General features: G+C 49.9%; 1 protein-coding gene across 2 annotated transcripts in view; it reads left to right on the top strand.

Moving 5' to 3' along the window:
• Nucleotides 1–19,158, top strand: part of dvl2 (dishevelled segment polarity protein 2) — a 28,863-nt gene extending 9,705 nt beyond the window's left edge. The window contains exons 2-15 of one of the 2 annotated variants that reach the window (XM_055630744.1): nucleotides 4,034–4,103; nucleotides 6,297–6,418; nucleotides 7,481–7,587; nucleotides 7,788–7,917; nucleotides 8,911–9,001; nucleotides 9,827–9,896; nucleotides 11,023–11,162; nucleotides 11,915–11,991; nucleotides 13,832–13,899; nucleotides 15,050–15,184; nucleotides 16,341–16,472; nucleotides 17,119–17,295; nucleotides 17,471–17,698; nucleotides 18,054–19,158. In XM_055630744.1, the coding sequence (XP_055486719.1) occupies nucleotides 4,034–4,103; nucleotides 6,297–6,418; nucleotides 7,481–7,587; nucleotides 7,788–7,917; nucleotides 8,911–9,001; nucleotides 9,827–9,896; nucleotides 11,023–11,162; nucleotides 11,915–11,991; nucleotides 13,832–13,899; nucleotides 15,050–15,184; nucleotides 16,341–16,472; nucleotides 17,119–17,295; nucleotides 17,471–17,698; nucleotides 18,054–18,493 (1,987 nt within the window). In that variant the 3' untranslated portion in view covers nucleotides 18,494–19,158. Of the gene's footprint in view, nucleotides 1–4,033; nucleotides 4,104–6,296; nucleotides 6,419–7,480; nucleotides 7,588–7,787; nucleotides 7,918–8,910; nucleotides 9,002–9,826; nucleotides 9,897–11,022; nucleotides 11,163–11,914; nucleotides 11,992–13,831; nucleotides 13,900–15,007; nucleotides 15,185–16,340; nucleotides 16,473–17,118; nucleotides 17,296–17,470; nucleotides 17,699–18,053 lie in introns of both variants that reach the window. The other variant, XM_055630743.1, reaches the window with a different exon arrangement.
• Nucleotides 19,159–19,525: the final 367 nt, after the last annotated feature.

Raw genomic sequence — 19,525 nt, 5'->3', positions numbered from 1 at the left:
ACGCTGTGGAGCAAGTGTTTGAGCAGCTGGGTGCTGACAATGTGCTGCTCTTCATCTTGGCTTTGCGCTCTCTAATTGGGATCACCCGAACTGTCTGATGAAGTAGTCTCCACCCAAAATGTCTGTCTGAAGACGGGTCCTATATCATTTATGGAGGACACCAAAAGTTGGAGTAACTCGGAATATATGAGTCTTCGCATCTCCCTGTGTGTTTTTTTTTTGAAATTCAAGATTCAAGAGAGTTTATTGTCTATTGTCATGTGTCCCAGATAGGACAATGAAATTCTTGCTTTGCTTCAGCACAACAGAACATAGTAGGCATGAATACAGAACAGATCAGTGTGTCCATATACCATCATATAAATATATACACACATGAATAAATAAACTGATTAAAGTGCAAATAACAGATAATGGGCTATTAATGTTCAAGAGTTTTGTCCGAGCTGAGTTTAATAGCCTGATGGCTGTGGGGAAGTAGCTATTCCTGAACCTGGTTGTTGCATTCTTCAGGCTCCTGTACCTTCTACCTGAAGGTTGCGGGGAGGTGAGTGAGTGGCCAGGATGGTGTGGGTCCTTGATGATGCTGCCAGCCTTTTTGAGGCTGGCAGTTTATACATGTGCGTGTGTGTGTGCACATACACATATGTATAAACATACAGAAGGCAGACATATTTCTGGAGTAACTCAGCGGTTCAGGCAGCATCTCTGGTTGAAGGAATGGGTGACGTTCCGTGTCGAGATCTTTCTTCACCCATTCCTTTTCTCCAGAGACGCTGCCTGTCCTACTGAATCTCCCTGTGACCTGCGTGGGTTTTCTCCGGGTGCTCCGGTTTCCTCCAACAATCAAAAGTCGGCTAAGAAAGATTTTTAGATATACAGTGTGAACATGGGCCCTTAAGCCCAGCGACCAGCGATTCCCCGTACGCAAGCACTATCCGACACTAGGGGCGATTTTTACATTTGTACCGAGCCAATTAACCTACCAACCTGTACGTGTTTGGAGTGAGAGGGGAAACCAAAGTTCTCAGAGAAAATTCACGGGGCGAACGTGCAAACTCCGTACAGACAGCACCTGTAGTCAGGATCGGACCCGAGTCTCCAGCGCTGTGAGGCAGCGACTATACCGCTGCACCCCCTGTGCTGAGCTGTTCTATTTTACGGTAATTTGACTAATGGAATTCGTCCTTTCAGAATTCACTGATCGCTACAAATCACAAAAATCTCTGGGATAGAGAATAAAAATTTGCTGGAAGAATTTACAAAGTTTATGTGAGTGAGGAAAATATGTGCTTGCTATTCTTGGCGCATGTCCATATGGTGCAGTTTTCCATGACAGAAAATAGCACTTCAGACCATTATCTGGGAATGTACCCCACCCTGTAATTTGAGGGGCACTTGTCTTAGAGGAAATTGGGTAGTGCCGTGACAGTTTTATGACTTTGGTGATCAGCGGTCTGCTTAGTTCACTTTAACGCAGCAGTAGAGCTGCTGTATCACAGCGCCAGAGACCCGGGTTCCATCCTGGCCACATGCGGAGTTTTCAACCTCCCCGTGATCGCGTGGGTTTGCTCTAGATGCTCAGGTTTACTCCCACATTCCAAAGACTTGCAGGTTTGTAGCAAAGATCCTATAGACTACTCCTGCTAAATGCAATGGGCTGACGTGTAGTACTCAACGCAACGGAGTGGAACGTGGGCCTTTTTTTCATCCATTTCAGTAACCGGACCCCACCCGACCCGACTCGCAGTGTAATCAACGTTGCTGAGACAGAAGCCGGTTATGGAAACATCCTCGTAAAAATAAAAATCATTTAGTAAAAATCTTCTCATTGTCAGAATTTTAATGTATTAACACACACTGTTCCGCTTTGCTCCGCTACGGGATCTTTGGTGCGTAGACGGAAGCCGGTTACAGAAATGGGGCCTTAAATTACCCATGAATCTGCCCATGACCGTACCACGTCTTTTTCGCTGAGTGTGATATATGATCTTTGGTTTGTAGATTATTCGGCCCTCTGTAACTTGTCCCTCGTGTGTAGGGAGTGCATGGGAATGTAGGATAACAGAACTGATGTGAACCGGTGACCGAAGGGCTTGTTACCACACTGTATCTCTCAACGCTAAACCTTCGTATTTGGAGGTTGCAAAGAGTTGAAATTCTGCTGATCCTAACCCCTGACTAAAAACAGAAAATGCAGGAAATACTCAGCGGGTCACACAAACATCTGTGGACAGAGAAACGGTTAATTCTCAAGTGGCAAGAGAGATTTATTGTCATATATGAAACAAAAGAATGAAGTCCTTACTTATAGCAGCACAACAGAACACACTACTGTAAAACTCCAAATAAACACAAGAGACAAGACGAGACAAGAGACTTTTATTGTCAACATGTACCAAAATAAGTCGCCCATTCCTTCTCTCCAGAGATGCTGCCTCCAGCATTTTGTGTGTCTTTGGTGTAAACCAGGATCTGCAGTTCCAGTGATTAAAGGAGTCAGGGATAGTGATGGGGAGTGGGAATCGGAGATACAGGAGACTGCAGTTGTTGCGATCTGGAGCAAAAACAGCTGGAGGTCAAATATTCCTTGTTTCTGTCTTCAAGAGCAGGAATTCCAGCATTTACAATCTGAAGGGAAGCATGGGGCAGGGATGATGGGACAAAGCTTTCCATCTTCGTAGTAATTCTATCTGTAGATGAAGCCGGACTCCACCTCCCACTCCGTGGGAGATTTAACGAGAAATATTTGCATTTCTAAAGCGCCTTTGATCTCGGGAGCTTTGTGTGAGAGAGGCATGAGAAGACATGCACTGAACCAGGAATAATTAAGGGACTGATTGAAAACACTGGAAGGGGATTTAGGATTTGAGGATGTTCCAGAGAAGGTCAAAGAGGAGAGAGTGGAGGGCAAACCTCCCAGTGGCAAAGGAAAATGGAGTGACGGTGTGCGGAGTAACGCGAGGGGGGAAAGGGGGGAGATGGCAGAGATTGGGTGGCACAGTATCACAGCGATATTGCTGCCTTACAGCACCAGAGACCCGAGTTCCATCCTGACTGCGGGTCTGTACGGAGTTTGTACGTTCTCCCCGTGACCACATGGGTTTTCTCCGGGTGCTCCGGTTTCTTCCCGCACTCCAAAGGCATTGCAGGTTTGTAGGTTAATTGGTTTCAATAAAAATTGTAAATTGTCCCAAGTATTTATCAGCACTGACCAGCGGTCACCCGTAAACTAGTTCAATCCCACGCACTCGGGACAATTTACAGAAGCCAATTTACCTGCAAACCCTCGCGTCTTTGGATTGTGGGAGGAAACCGGAGCGCCCGGAGAAAACCCCCGTGGTCACAGGGAGAGCGTGCGATCTCCGTACAGACAGCACCCGTAGTTGGGATCGAACCCGGGTCCCTGGTGCTGTGAGGCAGCAACTCTACCGTTGTGCCACCGTGCCTGGGTGGTGGGTATGAGTGGGCTACCCTTGCCCGCCCCTTGGTGTGTGTAAGATTGTCGTCGGATATCCTACATTATAACAATGACAGCATGGGGCGCTTCACCATTGTGACTGAAAGTTGTTAAAGAACAAAGTTCTCCGTTTCGTCCGTTCCCCCCCCCCCCCCCCCCGGTTCCCTGTCCTAGAGTCAAGTGTGTTTGATTGTCGTATGTATTGACAACGGAACATTGACATTCTGTTAATGAATGAGTACGTTTATTGGCCAAGTATTCACATACAAGGAATTTGCCTTGGTGCTCCGACCCGCAAGTGCCAACATGACATACAGTGACAGCTAGGAAGGACACTTTAAACATTAATAATAAAACATTATTGATTACACATGTGAATTAAATAAAATAAATCTTTGTAGGGTTTTCACATACGAACAACCACTTTGATGCATAATTTCAGATACAATACATCTAGAGTTATAAAATACCAAAGTATTAACTCCTTGCCTCTCCCACCCACATTTTATTTGTGTCTCTAGATTGTCAGCTCTTGGGTAACATCATTTAACTCTGAACTCTTGTGCTTTACAGTGTTGTGAAGGAAGAGATCTCTGATGACAACGCCAAGTTGCCCTGTTTCAACGGCAGAGTGGTGTCCTGGGTGAGAAGTCGTTACTGTGATGGGTTTTTATTTAGATCCTCCCATCCTTGTGTTTTGCAGCCTCTGTGCCCATGTATTTGGGGGGAGGGGGGGGGCTAGTGTGTGGGGTGATCACTGGTCGGCATGGACTCAGTGGGCTGACAATAGACAATAGGTGCAGGAGTAGGCCATTCGGCCCTTCGAGCCAGCACCGCCATTCAATGTGATCACGGCTGATCATCCCCAATCAGTTCCCCATTCCTGCCTTCTCCACATATCCCCCGACTCTTAGAATAAGAATCTTAGAATCTTATTCTTAGAATAAGGGGGAGGTAATTTAAGACTTAAAAATACTTTTTCACCCAGAGAGTTGTGAATTTATGGAATTCCCTGCCACAGAGGGCAGTGGAGGCCAAGTCACTGGATGGATTTAAGAGAGAGTTAGATAGAGCTCTGGGGGCTGGTGGAGTCGAGGGATATGGGGAGAAAGCAGGCACGGGTCATTGATTGGGGACGATCAGCCATGATCACAATGAATAGCGGTGCTGGCTTGAAGGGCCGAATGGCCTCCTCCTGCACCTATTTTCTATGTTTCTATGACTCCGCTATCTTTAAGAGCCCTATCTAGCTCTCTCTTGAAAGTATCCAGAGAACAGGCCTCACCGCCCTCTGAGGCAGAATGGCCTGTACAGTCTAAAGTGACCTGTGCAGTCACTCCTCCCTCGAGTGTTGAGGGCCATGGCTGCAGCTTTCAGTGTCCCTCTCCCCGTTAGCTGACGAGTCTGTTGGTAGAGCAGTTTTTCAAGGGGTTAAATCAGCAGGGCCAGTTATTAGTCGTCGTGGCTGAATGCCTGTGCGAGTTGTTTCCTTTGGGAAGGTAATTAAGGAAACAATCGTCCCTCCGATGGGAACCAGCTGCTGGAGAACACAAGTGGTGCGTGGTGTTTTGGAGCTGCCGTCTATTGTAATGGTTGGGTTATTACAGGAAGCTGTAGGAAGGAACCGCAGATGCTGGTTTCAACCGAAGATTGACACAAAATGCTGGAGTAACTCAGTGGGACGGGCAGCGTCTCCGGAGAGAAGGAATGGGTGACGTTCGAAGGAAAGTCTCAACCTGAAATGTCACCCGTTGCTTCTCCCCAGAATGCTTCCTTACCTGCTGAGTTTTGTGTCTATTACAGGAAGCTGTTTGCTCAGTATCGTCGTATAGATGTGCCGCTGCACTGTTCTTTGTCACAATGCTGAGCGCTGGGCTGTCAAACGGGAAGAGACTGTAGAGACACAGTGTGGAAACACACCCAGTCCCTGCCGACCGATGATCACGCGTACACTAGTTCAACCCCACACACCAGGCACAACTTACAGAAGCCAATGAACCAACAAACCCGCACGTCCTTGAAATGTGGGAGGACTCGGAGAAAACACACGCAGTCACGGGGAGAACGTGCAAACTCCGTAGAGACAGCACCTGTGGTCAGGATCCAACCTGGGTCACTGCCGCTGTAAGGCAGCAACACCTGTAAGGAGTTTGGATGTTCTCCCTGTGACCATGTGGGTGTTCAGGTTTCCCCAAAGACTTGGAAGTTTGTAGGTTAATTGGCTTCTGTAAATTGTCCCTAATCTACAGGATCGAGCTAGTGTACTGGCTGGCACGGACATGGTGGGCCGAAGGGCCTGTTTCCGGGCTGTGTCTCTAAATTATAGCCTGGACCAAGACCAGCAGAATGAGATTGCACATTGTTGGCAGCTGGGCATGACGGGCTGAATGGCCTCCTCCTTAGTTTTATAGCATGGCCGCCCGCGACAAGGATGAATCTTAATGTCTGCAAATTTCCCTTCCTTTACTGGGAACTGAGGATGGGTTTAGTTGGCGGAGGACGGCTGGGGATTGCTGGCACGGTTGCTTCCGTGAGGAATGTGACCAGAAAGATGCTGGCTTAACTAAAGGCCCTGTCCCACTTTCACAACCTCTGCAGAGTTTGCCCATGACTCGTACTCGCAGCATGGTCGTGGGTAGGTCGTGATGCTAGCCGTAGGTACTTGTGGCATCAAGTAGGTCGGGGCGTTTTTTCTAGCATGATGAAAAATGTCCACGAGTAAAAAAGGGAGAGAAAGTGGGACATGCCCTTAATTCTTATTCACACCTAGCCTGCTGGCATTGTAACCTGTGGCCATTGTTTACCACCTAGCCTTGTCTCTCTTCTGTTCCCACAGCTTGTGTCTGCTGACGGCTCGCAGTCTGAAGCCGCCACTCACCCAGCCAGCAGCGTGGTGGAGGTGGCCCCACCGATAGAACGCACGGGCGGAATAGGAGACTCCAGGCCCCCGTCCTTCCAGTGAGTGAACCAGTCCTTTTATTAACCGTGGCAGCAACACACGGAAACTGTTACCATTCGAGTAAAGCAGAGGTCAAGCTGCTGCCTCACAGTTTCCATCCTGACTACGGGGCGCTGTCTGTACGTTCTCCCCGTGACCTGCGTGGGGTTTTTTCCGGGAAGCTCCTCCAGTTGGAGGAAGGAACTTTGCTAGCTGGGCTCTAGGTGGGAAGGGAGGCTGCAACCTCCAAATAAACTCCGAACAACACACGTAGAAACAAGGAACTGCAGGTCCCGTGCCGTGTTTGCAGCTTACAGCACCAGTGAACCCGCCTTCAATCCTGACTACGAGTGCTCTCTCCCTGTGACACCTGTGGGTTTGCTCCGTGATCTTTGTTTTCCTCCCACACTCCACAGAAGTACAGGTTTGTAGGTTAATTGGCTTGGTATAAGTGTAAATTGTCCCTGGAGCGTGTAGGATGGTGTTTATATGTGGGGATCGCTGGTCGGCACGGACTCGGTGGGCCGAAGGGCCTGTTTCCACACTGTATCTCCTCTTCTTCTTTTGTGTGGCGTGCACAGCCTAAAGTTGTTGGACAACTTGTTCTATTTGATCTTCCGTTTGTGCACGTCGAGCTGATTGCATTAGTCGAAACAGGGCGGGCCACGTGAAGGTTGCAATCTTCCACCCCACTGTATCTCTAAACTAAACTAAATTCCAAAGATGTATAGTGTTTAAGAAGGAACTGCAGATGCTGGAGAATCGAAGGTTACACAAAAAAGCTGGAGAAACTCAGCGGGTGCAGCAGCATCTATGGAGCGAAGGAAATAGGCAACGTTTCGGGCCAAAACGTTGCCTATTTCCTTCGCTCCATAGATGCTGCTGCACCCGCTGAGTTTCTCCAGCTTTTTTGTGTAACCTCCAACGATGTATAGTTTTGTAGACTAATTGGCTTGGTATTATTTGTGAATCGCCCCTGGTGTGTGTGGGATAGTACAAGTGTACGGACAATCGCTGGCCAGCGAGGCTTTGGTGGGCCGATGGGCCCTGTCTCTCTAAACTAAAGCAAACTTATCCCACAGTGCCAACGTCACCGGCAGCCGGGAGAATTTGGACAATGAGACGGAGACAGAGTCGGTGGTCCTGTCGCGGAGAGAGAAACCGCGGAGGAGAGAGAGTATGGAGCACGGTAAGACCAAAGGATGGGGGGAAAGAAATTGTTAATTGGCTTGGTATAAGTGTAAAATTGTCCTTAGTGTGTGTAGGCTAGTGTTACTGTGCGGAGATCGCTGGTTGGTGCGGACTCAGTGGGCCTCGCTGTATCCCTAAACTAAACTACTCTTAATCACTGTTCAGTAATACAGCTACGATGTTCTGCCTCCCCGTCAGGTCCGAGGGTTAACGGCCACCCAAAGATGGAACGCCATCTTGCAGGCTACGAGAGTTCGTCCACACTTCTCAGCAGCGAGCTGGAAACCACCAGTTTCTGTGATTCAGACGAGGATGATGCAGCCAGCAGGTAGACCTCACAATGTCTATCTAGGCCTTTCATTATTCAGTGTTCAGTTTAGATTATTGTCACGGGTACCAAGGTCGAGTGAAAAGCTTTTGTTGCGTGCTATCCTAGTCTGAATACGGGTCTCGACCCGAAACGCCACCCATTCCTTCTCTCCAGAGGTGCTGCCTGTCCCACTGAGTTACTCCAGCATTTTGTGTCTGCCTTCAGCAGAAAGACAACACATGATTACAATCGAACCATTCACAGTGTATAGAGATACGTTTAGTGCAAGGTAACGTCAGCAAAGTCCGATCAAGAATAGTCCGAGGGTCACCAAAGAGGGAGATAGTAGTTCCAGCACTGCTCTTTGGTTGTATGTTTCAATGGATTTCGATCCCAACTATGGACACTCTCTGTATGGAGTTTGTACGTCCTGCACATGACCACGTGGATTTTCTCAGAGATCTTTGATTTCCTCCCACACTCCAAAGACGTACAGATTTGTAGGTAAATCGTCTTGGTATAAGTGTAAATTGTCCGTGGTGTGTGTGGGATAGTGTTACTGTTCAGGGGTCGGTGCGGACTCAGTGGGCTGAAGGGCCTGTTTCCATGTAGTATTTCTAAGCTAGTTCTGAGAATGAATAAGTAGGAAGCAATGAATGAGGGAAGGAAAAACTGCTGGAACATGGATGTAAATCAGAAAAGTTTGCCGTGGCAACCCTTAGTGTGCTTGGGGTGGGTGGAGATAGAGAGAGAGAGACGGTGCCATTATATGAGTGGGAAGGAACTGCAGAAGCTGGTAAAACCAAAGGTAGACACAAAATGCTGGAGTGGCTGAGAGGATGAGGCAGCATCTTTGGGGTCTCGACCCGAAACGTCGCCCATTCCTTCTCTCCATGGACGCTGCCTGTCCCGCGCGCTGAGTTACTCCAGCATTTTGTGTCTACGGTGGGATTCTGCGAGTGGGTTGGTGGGAGTTTCCGCACCTTGTTTGAGCTTCTCTCCTCTCCCCAGGTTCAGCAGCTCCACCGAACAAAGCAACACGTCCCGGATCCTGAAACGTCACCGACGCAGGCGGAAGCAGCGGCCCCCTCGTCTCGAGCGGGTAAGACCACCGCACAGACGCCCCGTGAATCAAAAGTACAGTGGCGCAACGATAGAGTTGTTGCCTTCCGTCCGGCACTGTCTGTGTGGAGTTGTGACCTGTCTAGGTTTCCTCCCGCACTCCAAAGACGTGCAGGTTTGTAGGTTAATTGGCTTTGTGTAAATGCAAATTGTCCCAAGCGTGTGTAGGATAGTGTTAGTGTGCGGGGATCGAACCCGTGTCTCTGGCGCTGTAAGGCAGCATCTCTACCGCTGCACCCTAATGAGAAGAGCAATCGGCCTGACTGTAATGTCTCCTACTGTCCATGGGATCACATGTCATAGGAGGAGAATTGGGCCATTCGGCCCATCTCCATTATTCCCGTACAGGTTTGCAGGTTAATTGGTTCGGTGGAAATGTAAAATTGTCCCTAGTGTGCAGGGATCGCTGGTCGGCGCGGACTCAGTGGGCTGAAGGGCCTGTTTCCGCATGGGGTCTGTAAACTGAACTGATCTTTGCGAATAAGAGTTTAAGAAGGAACTGTGCAGATGCTGGAAAATCGAAGGTCGACAAAAGTGCTGGAGAAACTCAGCGGGTGCAGCAGCATCTATGGAGCGAAGGAAATAGGCAACGTTTCGGGCCGAAACCCAAGGGTTTCGGCCCGAAACGTTGCCTATTTCCTTCGCTCCATAGATGCTGCTGCACCCGCTGAGTTTCTCCAGCACTTTTAATCTGTGTGAATGATGTGCTGGAAGGCTGGTGTTGTAGGTGGGCATGGAGTGGAGTGTGGATGGGTTTCAGCTGCCTCTAGCGTGACCATCTTGGATTTCTTTGAACCCTTTGCAGGCCTCGTCGTTCAGCAGCGTGACGGATTCCACCATGTCCCTTAACATCATCACAGTTACACTAAACATGGGTAAGTGAACGATCGCTGCAGCGAGTCCTCCATGACTGACAAGTCCAGTCTTGGTCCGCGGATGCTGGATTGTACCAAAGATAGACACAAAAACGCTGGAGTAACTCGCAGCAGGACAGCAGCAGCATCTTTGGAGAATAAAAATAGGTGATGTTTCAATTCCGAGCTGAAATATCACCTATTCCTTTTCTCCAGAGATGCTGCTGGACCCGCTGAGTTACTCCAGCGTTTTGTGTCTACGGTGTAAGCCGGCAGATCCATTCTCATAGCCCACTGTCTCGGACAATACAGCGGCCGAGACGGACCCTTGGATTCCTCTCTGTGAGGCCATGACGTCTGTTAGCCCGGCAAAACGGAAAATCCAGAAAGACCCTGGAACTGAGGGTGTCGGTAAATCAGTGGTGGACCTGCTCTGTACAAGTGTGTCCTCACCAATGTCTTGTGCAAGTCTGTTTGAACGCCTCTCGGTGCCCAGATAATCGAGACGGCGCTGTCAAGAATTGAGATGTTGTCAAGCTGGCAAGTGTCCAGCGAAGATTGTGTCAGGACTCGAGGGCCTGAGTTATAGGGAGAGGTTGAGTTGAGTAGGCTGGGACTTGGAGCGCAGGAGGATGAGGTGTGTAAAGTCTTGAGAGGAATAGATCGGGAAGATGGACAGCTCCACTTGCCCAGAGTAGGGGAATCGAGGACCAGTGGACATAGGTTAAAGGGGAAAAGATTTAATAGGAATCTGAGGGGCGACGTTGCCACACAGAATGTGGTGGGTGTAAGATTTAAGAACCAGACAGGTACATGGACAGTAGACACAAAATGCTGGAGTAACTCAGTGGGTCAGGCACCATCCTGGAGAGAAGGAATGGGTAACATTTCGGGTCTTGACCTGAAACGTCACCCGTTCCTTCTCTCCGGAGAGGCTGCCTGACCCACTGAGTTACTCCAGCCCTTCGTGTCGACCTTTGATTTTTCCGGCATCTGCAGTTCTTTCTTACTAGTAGGTACATGGATAGGACAGGTTTGCAGCCAAACCCAGGCATGTGGGATTAGTGTAGAGGGGACATGTTGGTCAACGTGGGCAAGTTGGGCCACTGTGTGTCACTCTATGACTCTTGTGTTCCACCATCTACAGAGAAGTACAACTTCTTGGGCATCAGTATCGTTGGTCAGAGCAACGAGCGAGGTGACGGAGGGATCTACATCGGCTCCATCATGAAAGGTGGAGCAGTGGCAGCGGATGGGAGGATCGAACCTGGCGACATGCTGCTACAGGTAACTAGATGGGTCACGCTCTCTCCCCCCAGAGTGTCAATGTGCAACATTAGAGGCCCTAGCTATAAGCTGAGAGGGGGGAAAGTTCAATGGAGATGCGCAGGACAAGTTATTATTTTTTACACCGTAAGAAAGGTTCTGTCTCCCCTATCTATGCCGTTGTTGTGTTCGACATATCACCCCGTCACGGTGGCACAGTGGTAGAGTTGATGTCCATGACTGCTTGAGTTTTCTCTGGGATCTTTGGTTTCCTCCGAAACTCCAAAGACGTCCAGGTTCGTAGGTTAATTGGCTAGAGGTTGTATACTTGGTAGAAGTTTAAACTGTCCCTAGTGTGTGCAGGGCAGTGTTATTTGCGGGGATCGCTGGTCAGTGTGGGCTCGGTGGGCCGAAGGGCCTGTTTCTGCACAGTATCTCTAAGCTAAACAAAACCGCATTCAGACGACAGTGTTTTATTCAGGGTGGTCTACCCAACTATTGCTCAACCAAGCGACACTTTCCCATGGAACGATGTGAACAGAGTTAGACTTTCTCAGTCATCTGACGCACGCACTGCCTCTTGTTTTCGAAGGGTTCGGAATGCTGTGCTGCTAATTTAGCTGTTAACTCCACTGTCAGTTTTATTTTACAATGACATTGATGGATTTTACAAAGTCCAGTCCACGCGCTCCAGGTGTGTGAGGGTGGGGCAGGATATGTCCTCCCGCACTCACACCCGTTTCTTCTTGCCCCCCTCCCCCCTCCCTCCGCAGGTGAACGACATCAACTTTGAGAACATGAGCAATGATGATGCTGTGCGGGTTCTCCGGGAGATCGTGCACAAGCCTGGGTAAGTGGTGCCCGCTGGAGGGTACAGCTTCACAGTCCGTTTAGTTATTTGTCACGTACTGTAGCAACATCTAGTGTAGTTCACCATGTTACTCACATCTACTGAGACTCTTTTTGTTGCTTACTGCCCAGCCACAGTAAATACTCCACGATTACAGTCAAGCTGTCCACAGATACAGGATAAAGGCCGTCCGAGGGTCTCCAATGGGGTAGATGGGACGTGAGGACTGACTGCTCTCTAGTTGGTATAGGATGGTTCAGACATTATAACGGAATGACGTGTAGTGCAGAGTAAAGTCTACTGGACTATCTTTAATCAAAGTGGATTGTAGATAGACACAAAATGCTGGAGTAACTCAGCGGGACAGGCAGCGTCTCTGGAGAGAAGTAATGGGACGAGCCCTTTCTTCAGGACTGCTCTCTAGTTGGTGAGAGGACGGTTTAGTTGCCTGATAACAGTTCAGAAGAAACTGTCCCTGAATCTGGAGGTGTGCGTTTGTCAGAGGGGGAAAGTTCAAAGGAGATGTGCGGGGCCGGTTTATCACATGGGGTGGTGGGTGCCTGGAACACTCTGCCTGGGGTGGTGGTGGAGGCAGGTACGATAGTGTCGTTTAAGAGGGTATTGGATTGGCTCATGGATATGCAGGGAGCGGAGAGAAAATAGATAATGTCCAGACAGAAGAGATGACTTTAAATGAGATCAGACTCAGTCAAAACACTTCTTCAGTCAGTCGAGCTGAAATGTCACCCATTCCTTCTCTCCGGAGATGCTGCCTGTCCCGCTGAGTTCCTGCAATTTTTTGTGTCTTATCTTTGGTTTAAACCAGCATCTGCAGTTCCTTCTCACACAATGAGTGGGTTAACATGATGAGCGTTTGACAGCACTGGGCCTATACTGGCTGGAGTTTAGGTTGAGGGGGGACCTCATTGAAACTTACAGAATAATGAAAGGCCCGGATAGAGTGGATGTGGAGAGGATGTTTCCACTAGTGGGAGAGTCTAGGACCAGAGGTCACAGCCTCATAATGAAAGGATGTTCCTTTAGGAAGGAGATGATGAGGAATTTCTTTAGTCAGAGGGTTCTGTAGAATTCATTGCCACAGAAGGCTGTGGAGGCAAAGTCAGAGATATTTTAAAGTCAGAGATAGCTGGATTCTTGGTTAGTACGGGTGTCGGGGGTTATGGGGAGAAGGCAGGAGAATGGGGTTAGAAACATAGAAAATAGGTTCAGGAGTAGGCCATTTGGACCTTTGAGCCTGCATTCGATATGATCATGGCTGATCATCCAACTCAGAATCCCATCCCTGCCTTCTCTCCATACCCCTTGATCTCTTTAGCCACATGGGTCACATCTAACTCCCTCTTAAATATAGCCAATGAACTGGCCTCAACTACCTTCTGTGGCAGAGAATTCCACAGATTCACCACTCTCTGTGTAAATTTTTTTTTCTCATCTCGGTCCTAAAAGATTTCCCCCTTATCCTTAAACTGTAACCCCTTGTTCTGGACTTCCCCAACATCGGGAACAATCTTCCTGCATCTAGCCTGTCCAACCCCTTAAGAATTTTATTAGGATTAGGGTTAGGAGGGAGAGATAGATCAGCCATGATTGAATGGCAGAGTTGGTGGGCCAAATAGCCTAATTCTGCTCCTATCACCTATCAAAGTGTCTAAGAGTAACTGTTAGTGGTATTGTGGAGTGGCTGAACCTGATTGTGGCAGGTTTCACATCTGAATGTGTAAGTGCGTGACCTGTTCTTGGCCTCCCTCTCGTGCTTTGTGTTGTGTTGGTGGCTCTGTACTGTGTTCGCCGGTAATCTGTGTGCTTTTCCTGTTTTAAGGCCAATCATTTTAACAGTTGCCAAGTGCTGGGACCCATCGCCTCAGGGTTATTTTACATTGCCCAGAAGTAAGTATCGCACCAGCTGTCAGGAGACTTAACTTTTCACTGCCATTAAAGAGCAGAATGTTCCGTGCTATCCCAGTCGGGTTTTATTGGTGGCTTATGTGTAGGTGACATTTTAATGGCCTGAGTTCAGAACGTTAGGAGACTTAACTATGGCATCAAGTCAGAGGAAGCGTGATTTAGATACAGATCTAAGCATAACCTGCTCCGTCCCATCAAACGTTCCCACGATAGTGCATGCACGGGGTAGATTCTAATCAAATCTCACTGCATTATGCTGGTAAATACTCCAGAGGCAGTCTCAGTGTGGCTTTAGATACAGACTGCCCTATCAAACATTCCCAGAGCAGAGGAAGCTCAGTACAGCACCATCCCGTCACAAACTCCCAGGGAGGGACAGCGCAGATTAGAATAAAGCTCTTACAAATTGGATAAATCTCTAGGTTTCATTTCATTGTCCTGTGTGCCGTGGTACAATGCAAAACACGTTATTGGGAGAGGTTGAGTATGCTGGGACACCAATGAGGTAGATAGTAGTTCAGGACTGCTGTTGTGGTAGGATGATTCAGTTGCCTGATAACAGCCGGAAAGAAACTGTCCTTGAATCTGGAGGTGTACGTTTTCACACTTCTGTACCTCTTGCCCGATTGGGAGAGGGGAGAAGAGCAAATCAAACGTGGGTACAATAGGTAGAGCAAAGGGGAAGATACGGAGTGCAGAATATAGTTCTCAGCATTGTAGCGCATCAGTTCCAGAGACACAGTCCAATGTGTGCAATGGGGTCGAGGTGAAAGGGACTGCTCCAGCTTATGGAAGGGCTGTCTGAAGGCTAGGGAAGAAACTGTTCCTGAGATGGGAGGTCCTTGTCCTGTGACGTGATGCTGAATTAGGACAAGGTGTGGGATCCCCCTGTCCCTGTGTGTGTGTGCGTGTGTGTGTGTGTGTGACATGCACAGTGCAGGGCCCAGTGTGGGTGGGGAGTGGGGAAAGGCCCGCGTATCTGCGGTACGTCGCTGCATGCTTCAGTCGCAACCTTTGGTGAGCTCCAGTGTTGATCATTGTTCTTCCTGTGTGCTTCCACTTGTCTCCCCCCACCCTCTCCTCTCTACAGGTGCCCTTCCCTCACTGAGATTCTCTGTGCCTCTTTCCGTAGATGAGCCCATCAGGCCCATTGACCCAGCGGCCTGGGTTTCCCATTCAGTGGCGCTGACGGGAGCCTACCCAGCTTACGGTGCCAGTTCATCCATGAGCACTATTACTTCCAGCAGCTCCATCACCGAAACCGAGCGTAAGTCACTCCCTGCCGCTGCCACTGCCGCTGCCACTGCTTTAGTTTCGGTTTTTAATTTTGGTGATACGGCACAGAATCAGGCCCTTCGGCCCACCAAGTCCACACCAACCAGCAATCCCCGCACAGTAGCATGACCCTACACACCAGGGACAATTTAGGTTTATACCCAAGCCAATTAACCGACAAACCTGCACGTCTTTGGAGTGTGGGAGGAAACCGAAGATCTCTGAGAAAACTCACGGGGAGAGTGTACAAACTCCGTACAGACAGCACCCGTAGCCGGGATCGAACCCGGGTCTGTGGGGCAGTGGGGCAGCAACTCTACCGCTACGGCAGGAAGGGGAGAGGGACAATATTCGTTTATAGAGATACAGCGTGGAAACAGTCCCTTCGGCCCACCGAGCAAAACGCCTTTGGACGAAAAACATGTCCCTGCTGGTTGGGTTTACTTGACACAGTGCGGAAACAGGCCCTTCAGCCCAACGCGTCTGTGCCGTCCAGTGATCACACTGTACACTAGCTCTACGCTACACACTAAGGACAGTTTTTACAGAAGGTTGGTGGTGAACACGGACTTGATGGGTTGAAGAGTCTGCTTCTGTGCCACAATTCTCCATCACCGGGTCAACTTAGTAGATGTAGGGAGGATATAGAGGTACACATCACACAAACAATTCTCTCCCTGAGCAAGGACTCAAGAACAAAAGGCCACAAGACTGTCTAACGCCGCCAGAGAGCCGGGTTCAATCCTGACACACCCCCTTACACCAGCTCTATCCTACACACTGGGGCCAATTTACAGAAGCCAATTCACCTACAAACCTGCATGTCTTTAGAGTGTGGGAGGCAACTGGGAAAACCCCCACGCAGGTCATGGAGCGAATGTACAGACGTCACCCATAGTCGGGATTGAACCGGGGTCTCTGGTGTGTTGAGGCAGCAACTCCATCGCTGTGCCACCATGCTGCCCTGACTACAGAGATCTGATGGGTATCTGTAGATAGCAAAAAGCATAATCCTTAGTGCGACTAAAGACAGTCTCTGGGCGTTTACCTGATTTATTCTTCGTTGATGGATATTGTGGTGTCTGAATGTGACCAGGATAGTAGATGACTCTGATCTCTGTCCAATCCCTTCCCCCCATCTCTCGCAGGGTTCGATGACTTTAACCTGTCGATCCACACGGACATGATGTCGGTAGCCAAGGCCATGGCCTCACCAGAGTCTGGCCTCGAGGTTCGGGACCGCATGTGGTTGAAGATCACCATCCCCAATGCCTTTTTAGGTAAGAGAATTGTTTCTGTACCGATCAGGATGCCAAGCTAAACTAGCCGGCACCGACTCGATGGGCAGAAGGGTGTTTCCGAGCTGCATCTTTAAGCAAACATATACATTGTGTCTCCAATTCACAACCTGCCTAGGATTTAGCTCGATATCGATGGCAAATGACAAAATATCCCTTCAGGTGAAGCATATTCCACACAGGTTGCCCAGACCGTCACACAAACCAACCTCACTTCTATTGACTCCATCTACACCTCACGCTGCCTCGGCAAGACCAGCAGCAGAATCAAGGACCAGTCTCACCCCCGGTCACTCCCTCTTCCCACCTCTCCCATCAGGCAAAAACTATAGAAGTGTGAAAACGCACACTTCCAAATTCAGGGACAGTTTCTTCCCGGCTGTTATCAGGCAACTGAACCATCCCACCACAACCAGAGAGCGGTGTCGAACTACTATCTACCGCTTTGGTGACCCTCAGACTATCTTTAATTGGACATTATCTTGCACAAAATATTATTCCCTAATCATGCATAATCATCCTAACAACACTGTAAAATGGCTGGATTGTTTAACTGCTGACGCAACAAAAGCTTGTCACTGTACCTCGGCACACGTGGGAATGAACTAAAGTGAACTGTCTTTGGCAGGTTCTGACGTGGTGGACTGGCTCTACCACCACATCGAGGGCTTCCAGGATCGCAGGGAGGCGAGGAAGTACGCCAGCAACCTGCTGAAGGCCGGTTTCATTCGCCACACCGTCAACAAGATCACCTTCTCCGAGCAGTGCTACTACATCTTCGGCGACTTCAGCGGCTGCGAGAATTGTGAGTGTGAGACTGGGAGAGACTGGGCTGATCTCGGGCAAGGAATACTCTGCATTTTGTGTCTATCTTCGGTGTCCACCAGCTGCTGCAGTTCCCTCGCACTCACCAGCGAGTGGGCGAGAGCTGCAGTGCTCGACTAGATGCGCGGCACTAACTGCCTTTGTCCTCTCTGCAGATCTGGCCAACCTGTCGCTGAACGACAACGACGGCTCGAGTGGTGCCTCTGACCAGGATACACTGGCCCCCCTTCCACACCCCGCCACCACCCCCTGGCCTATCATGCACTCCTTCCAGTACCCCTACCCGCCACCCCACCCCTACTCTGCACAGCCGCCCAGCTACCACGAACTCACCACCTACAGCTATGGTGGAGGCGGTAGTGCCGGCAGCCAGCACAGTGAAGGTGAGCAGGGAACGAGGGAGGGGGGCTTCCTGGGGAGGGATGGAGGGGATATCCAGCACAATTATGGGGAGCGGGGTTGGGGGAGAACGGCAGCACAGTGAAGGTGAGCAGGGAACGGGGAGGGGGGCTTCCTGGGGAGGGGTGGAGGGGGAGAGGGGATAGCCAGCACATAATGGGGAGCGGGGTTGGGGGAGAACGCCAGCATAGTATAGGTGAGGGGGTGAAGGGAGAGTGGGGCAGCCAGCACAGGGGAGGGGGGAGGTAGGGATCTGGTGGGGGGAACAGCCAGCAGTGACGGGGAGGGTGAATGGACACAGCTAACCCCCCCCCCCCCCCCCCCCCCGTGCAGTTGCAGGAAGCCGGAGCAGCGGGTCTAACCGCAGTGAGAGTGAGCGGCGGGGATTGAAGGACAAGGACGGCAAGGCGGTGGAGTCCAAGTCGGGCAGCGGCAGTGAGTCGGAGGTGTCGACACGGAGCGGCGTGCGGAGGGACGGAGCCGCCAGCGAGCGCTCTGGCCCCATCAGCGAGTTGAGCCACCGCAGCCACCACCACTCTGCCGTGGGCAGCGTACGCTCCCACCACTCAGCTCCCGTACACGCCTTTCCACCGCCCGGCGTCCCCCTGCAGTACAACCCCCTGATGGTGATGATGGTGCCTCAGCCCCCCTCCACCGTGCCCCCTGGAGCTCCTCCCGTCCGGGACCTCGGCTCTGTACCTCCCGAGCTGACTGCCAGCCGTCAGTCCTTCCACATGGCCATGGGGAACCCCAGCGAGTTCTTTGTAGACGTCATGTAACGGAGACAGACCCTGTGCCCCCCTCCCCTCACATGGGGACGGGACCACCGAGACCAACACCGACTGTCGCTGGAGAACCCCCCACACAAGTATTTTAACACAAACTGCGTTTTAGTATAATTTAATTGAAGTATGATTAACAAGTGCAATTCTAGCCATTTTTATCCTTTTTTTGTATTATAAACCAAGACCACACTAAATCTGCCTGTGGATTTAGTGGTACAAACCCTGCTCTCAAATCATCACCTGGGGACCAGACCTGGCAGTAACTGCGCCACAAACTGCCCCCACCGGCAGGCAGGCAGTTCTCACCTGGAGACCAGACCTGGCAGTAACTACACCACAAACTCCCCCCACCCCCCAGGCAGTTCAGTGCCTACAGGGTGCGAAGGGTGGACATGTACGCCAGTCTCCCCCGTGCCTTGCAGATAAGACACAAAGTGCTGGAGTCACTCGGCAGGTCAGGCAGCATCTGTGGAGAAAAGGAACGGGTGATGTTTTCGGTCGAGACCATTCTTTTAAATACCTTTTTTTAGAACACAAGTATCCCGATTATGTTTTTTTGGAATGTTTTTTGAAGAAAGCAATAATCAGTTCATTAGTGCAAGATTGCGATGATTTTTGTTTCTTAGAAAAAATAAAATGAAACTTAGTCTTTACAGCAACGCTGAGTTTGTCTCTTCTCTTTGTCCAACCAATGTCGACACGTGGAACACAGCAGCTAGTTTAGTTTGGCGCACCCAGTCTACACCGACCAGTCCAGACCAGCGATCCCTGCTCTTTAGCACTATCCTACACACACTAGGGACAATTTACATTCATACCAAGCAAATTCATCTACAAACCTGTACGTTTGGAGTGTGGGAGGGAACCGAAGATCTCAAAGAAAACCCACGTCCAAACTACGTACAGACAGCATCCGGGTCTCTAGCGCTGTAAGCAGTAACCCTAGCACTCTGCCACCCTGAGTTCTCGAGTTTATAATCACCTGTCGGACTGTAGAAAGCCCTGCGATGTGGCAATCTCTCCTGA

The sequence above is a fragment of the Leucoraja erinacea genome, unplaced genomic scaffold, assembly GCF_028641065.1.
Source record: "Leucoraja erinacea ecotype New England unplaced genomic scaffold, Leri_hhj_1 Leri_51C, whole genome shotgun sequence".
In the NCBI taxonomy this organism is placed as follows: Eukaryota; Metazoa; Chordata; class Chondrichthyes; order Rajiformes; family Rajidae; genus Leucoraja; species Leucoraja erinaceus.
Note: the sequence above shows the minus strand (reverse complement) of the source record. Positions and strands in the feature narration are given on the sequence as shown.